Here is a 5,118-nt window from a genome sequence, read left to right as displayed (position 1 = left end):
TCCTATAGAAGGAGATCCGTGTGAAACAGGGACTGGGTGCAAGTGTAGTAACAAAACCTTTGCCAGTAGGAGAAGTTGTTCCATTTCCATTTACCTCCTGTTTCCTTTTCCCTTACCATTTTCTTCCTTTTATCTTGCCATTTTCATTTCTGTTGGGCAAATAACCATTGCTTCCTTTACTGTTACCATTGCATCATTACCATTGCATCATTGGTATCGGTTTGATTATGGTTGTCGTGTCCATTATCTGAATCACAGAGCTCAACTCCCGCTAGTGTATTAACCTACTAGAAGTCGACCATCAATGCAGTCGAAGCTGAAACACCAGTTACAGACCAGGTCCTGTCAGTTGACGATGGCTGTTTGAGCAGGGGTGGGAGTCCTACTGACGGCCTCTTCTAGGTCTGCCCTGGCAGATTTGTAAGATAAGATTAATATAACAGATAAAATAATAAGATCAGGTTTGTATCTCTTGTGTAAGACTTAATTCACTTTGATCAGAACTCAAAATTTCCGTTAAGAACTATTGGGGCGTAATTCCTCAAATGCAGTAATTTATTTCTTTCATAAATGTCAATGGTATTTTCTGTTCAGTTCCAAGATTTATTCTTGTGTTTAGTTTGCAGTTCTTCATTCTCATTGTATACCACAGTAACCTATTGATATTTGGTAAAGAAAATGTTACAAACATGTATAGCTTCTGTATAGTTTATTGTACAAAAATATACATTTTATAGATGTTGGTGAATCGTTTTCAGAGAGAAACAAAATAAAATAATGGAGCGGCGGTGAGTGAAGTCAGCTGTGCATGAATTATCTTCGGTTTAAAGACGATTATACACAAGTGTAAAATACATATTCCTTATGTATTTTACTTAGAAAGAGTTGCATAGGAGGAGTCAGAAGGAGCAGACTGAGTTCCAAAGCCATTGCTAGAAGCAGAAGCTGCGCCATTTCCATTTGGGATAAAACCGTTGCCATTTCCATTTCCATTGTTTCCATTCCTCTTTCCATTTCCGTTGCCGTTCTTCTTTCCATTCTTCTTACCATTTCCATTACCATTCTTCCTTCCATTCTTCTTGCCATTTCCGTTTCCAGTGGATGCATAACCGTTGTTTCCATTACCATTACCGTTTCCATTTGAACCATTGTTTCCATTACCATTTCCGTTGCCATTAGAGCCATAGCCATTGCTGACGTTGCCATTCCCATTTCCATTTCCATTTGATCCATATCCATTGTTCTCGTTGCCGTTACCATTTCCATTGCCATTAGGGCCATAGCCATTGTTACCATTGCCATTGCCGTTACCATTTCCATTCCCATATCCGTAAGGCTCTACTCCAATGAGTTCATTTACTGAGTAGAAGTCTTCAGCGTCAGCGCAGTCGAAGTTGAACCACCAGTCACAGACAAGGTACTGTTGGTTGAAGATGGTGCCGTTGGGGCAGAGGAAGGAGTCCTGCTGACGGCGTCCATTGGGCCTGTCCTGGCAGATGTGGAAGGCCTGGCAGCCAGCTTCAGCATCAGTGTCAGCATAATATCCAGGGACATTCTGGGCGTTGCAGTCGAATCCGGTATCAGGGACAGAGGCCAAGATAGGGTAGTCCTCTCCAGGGACACCACCTCCAGGGATGTTCCCAGCCAGGGCTTCAATTGCAGGATCTACGCCATATGCATTCCTTGGGGGACCATAAGCACTGCTTGGTGGAGGGCCATAGCCGTTGCTTGGAGGACGCTTATCAGCGGCTGCAGAGACCAGAAGAGCTGTGGAGAGAACATTTTCTCTTAAAGTATTATTCAGAAAAGTATTTTTCAGGTTTTCAAGATCATCATATATAATTTGGTATATGCACTTGTGTATGTAGATGCGTTTGTAATTATGGAATGATGGAGTGACTATTTGTGTATAAACTTAGTTGTTGGTCATATAAAACAGAAGGTACATTCCCCATTCTTCAAATAGTTTAGCTTGTTTACTGCTAACGCGTATTTCATTTTGAATTATGAAAAGTTTTCTGTTTGAATAATTCATTTTTCAGGTAAGATTATTCTTTGAGGTGATAATTTAAAAGTTGTAAAATGTATTATGTGAAATAAATCACAGTTGAATCTTTTGACTTACCACAGACGACAAGAGCCCTCATAGTTGCTGTTGTATTTTGGGAAGAGGATTTTAGGCTTTGAGAGGACACAAAGAGACTATGGGATCGGACACTTCAGTCGAGGCTTATATACGAATTTCAGCCAAGGGTGATGTTTCGCTCCTCCCATGTGACCTTGCCTTCCTTGTGACTGAGCGGGTTTATCCATCGTGCGTTTCCGGGATGATCCTCTCCTCATTTCTTGTATTTCATGAAGGCTTCTGTAACTGAGTTACAGCCAAGAAGCCGTTACCCTTTCAGTAATAGAAGATTAAGATGATAGCTTTCAGCTTTCTTTCAGCTTGCCAACATCCTTTTTCCAGATTCCTTCAAAGGATCTTCACGGATGCAAAGGGGACGTTGCTTTCGTGGTAGACCAGAGTAATTAAATGCATTGAATTTTTAAAATTCATATGTTTAGTCGTTTTCGGTATTTTGAATATATATAATCCTAATGGTACAGTCTTCTTGATTATTATGGATGTCCATGTAATTAGCTAGTGGGATGGTTATGAAGTTCTCTTTTTAACTTGCTTGTTATCAGTCATGAATAACGAATTGATTTCAGATCAGTATTACAATCGAAGGACACTTCACAGTGCTGTTAACTTCTCTCTCTCTCTCTCTCTCTCTCTCTCTCTCTCTCTCTCTCTCTCTCTCTCTCTCTCTCTCTCGTCTGTGAGGACTGTTTTTATATTGCTTGCGATGTCTGTTAGGTAGGCTACCTTGGCATCAGTGTCCGAGGTTAATGTTATTTTTGGTTCCAGCAACAGTAATTGAAACAGGCCGAGTAGAACGTAGATAATCAGGAAGTTATTGTTCTGCAGGTTATTTGCCACCCTCAAAGCATGTAGCTTTTCCGTTTTCTGTTTCTGATAACCGAATCTTGATTCAGTGTTACCTGGCTGGATTTGTATAAGCCATATCGTACTGTTAGAAAAAATTTTTATTCGTCGTTTTGAAATTCAATGTTGGAAAGGAAGATGCCAAAACTCGTCTGGGCACAATCGCACGAAGGCCGCTTCTGGGTACAGTGATGTTTTTTCTTTTAATGCTGGGTGTGAAGTTATTTTTATTTGTATAATACTGGGTATGGCCTTTTTATGATGTTGGATATTTGGATGTTATTTTAGCATATTCAGAAATTGAAAACAATAATAAGAAAGAGTCAGTATCACGACGTGAACGTAGACAAAAGTTTACGACCAATGCCATCGGATTCTGAATTGTTGGTAGTATCGTGATTTCAACTCTTGTCATCAGAACACCAAAGGGACCGGGAAGTTAGATTTATGTTAAACTTAATTCGGTTGTATTGCAGCTGTTTGCAATCCAGTCTTGAAAAGATAGTGTCTAAAACTTTTTCTTATACTTATTTATATTAAAGAAAAGAACCTATGCAGGTAAATATCTAAGTATGGCAGTGCCATTGACCAGAAGCCTTACCACTGTGAATATAGGAACCTTTATACCTTTTCAGTTGATAGTCTTGTAGTTCGTGACTAGAAGTTTATCTACGTTATTGTTGTAAAGATTTTCCATCAATTGATGCGCATTTATTATGTCATCTTACTTATCAAAGTCGATTTTCTTTCAGTTCTTCTGTTGTTTGTGGTTCGTTAAACCAAGTTGACCTACCAGCTGTGGATCCTTTTTTTTTTTATTGCTTTTTCGCCTAGACTATACACCTGCTGCGATTTTTATATCAGCGAGACTGCTTCAGTAAGAAAATCGTCTCAATAGACATGTCACTGTTTGGATCGTAAGAACTTCAGAAGTTCAAACGAGGTGCAAATCCAGTTTTATTGAGCAGGCCCACACGAGTCTTTTCCATTTCTTTACCATACTGGATCGCTTCCCTAATGGAGCCTAGGGCTTACAGCTTACAGTGTCGTGAGTGTCCAACTAGGATGCAACGCGACCTGTTAGTTATTTGATAAGCGGCGGAATTAGAGAAATGTACAATCGAGTTTTTGACGGATTGGATCGTGTTTTCAAAATTATAGTAGTTTGAAAAACAAGTAATGAGCTTGGTAGTCATTTCACAAATGATTGTCCTTTTACTTTTTTTTTTGCGGTTAAATTGTTGTAGTCGTGATTCACAGAACGACGTTGATCTAATTCACATTTCTGTATAAAAATGCTATCAGTGCATGGAAATATTGAAGTTTTATTCCATCCCATCAGGAGCACTTACAATAAATATGGTATATTAATTCCAAATAAAATGTAGATATCAAAGTGAAAGTAAGACCAAAAGCTGTTTTAATAAATGAATATTTGAAACACCGAGCTGGGAAATATTAACGAATCTGTTTTACAGTGAAATATTTGCCTTAAAACTTGAATTCACTCGCTCTTTCCACCTATAGTTAATACTTCAGTAGTAAAAAGGCGTGATCCGACCTCTGGCTTACTCGAGGCGCGTGCTAAAATCTATGGGCAAATAGAGCGTTGTTTCACTAACGAAAATTAAAATAAATATGCTATATATTAATAGTAATAATTTTACTTTCCTTAAACAGTACAGTAAAATGATTTATTTTTTACGTTTACATTCTAATAAATAAATCATAATTATCCTATCCAAAAATTCCTGTATCTTTAGCAGAATGCAAAACAACCTTTTTCAGACCTTTTTAGGCTTTCTTACCCACAACAACAACAAGAACAACAACAAGAAAGTAGTTTGTAGGCTTACTCCCCGAGTAAGCGAAAATTTTGATCACACTGTAGGTATAAATTCAATATCTATTGCTAAATGTATAGATTTGTTTTATAGACAAATCTGAACGATTTAGTGTTGTTCATTGCTGAATGATCTCTTGTGTTCTTTTTCGTTGTGTCGAAGATTGTTTATAATTTTCACTTGTTATATAGTAGAAATATATAGTTATCACTTCAGTATTCCTGATATTGTCTGTTTGTACTAATGTAACTTATCATCCTTTTTGTACAGAATGTTTAGAAAAAG

At 37.9% G+C, this 5,118-nt stretch overlaps 1 protein-coding gene across 1 annotated transcript; it reads right to left on the bottom strand.

Moving 5' to 3' along the window:
- Nucleotides 1-694: 694 nt before the first annotated feature.
- LOC135198717 (N66 matrix protein-like) lies at nucleotides 695-2,208 on the bottom strand. Its single transcript, XM_064226571.1, has 2 exons — nucleotides 2,126-2,208; nucleotides 695-1,767 (listed from the first exon to the last, which is right to left on the bottom strand). The coding sequence occupies exons 1-2, from the start codon at nucleotides 2,145-2,147 to the stop codon at nucleotides 872-874; spliced, it is 918 nt and encodes a 305-aa protein (XP_064082641.1). The 5' UTR covers nucleotides 2,148-2,208; the 3' UTR covers nucleotides 695-871.
- Between the last annotated feature and the right edge of the window lie 2,910 nt (nucleotides 2,209-5,118).

The sequence above is a fragment of the Macrobrachium nipponense genome, chromosome 22, assembly GCF_015104395.2.
Source record: "Macrobrachium nipponense isolate FS-2020 chromosome 22, ASM1510439v2, whole genome shotgun sequence".
Taxonomy (NCBI): domain Eukaryota; kingdom Metazoa; phylum Arthropoda; class Malacostraca; order Decapoda; family Palaemonidae; genus Macrobrachium; species Macrobrachium nipponense.
Note: the sequence above shows the minus strand (reverse complement) of the source record. Positions and strands in the feature narration are given on the sequence as shown.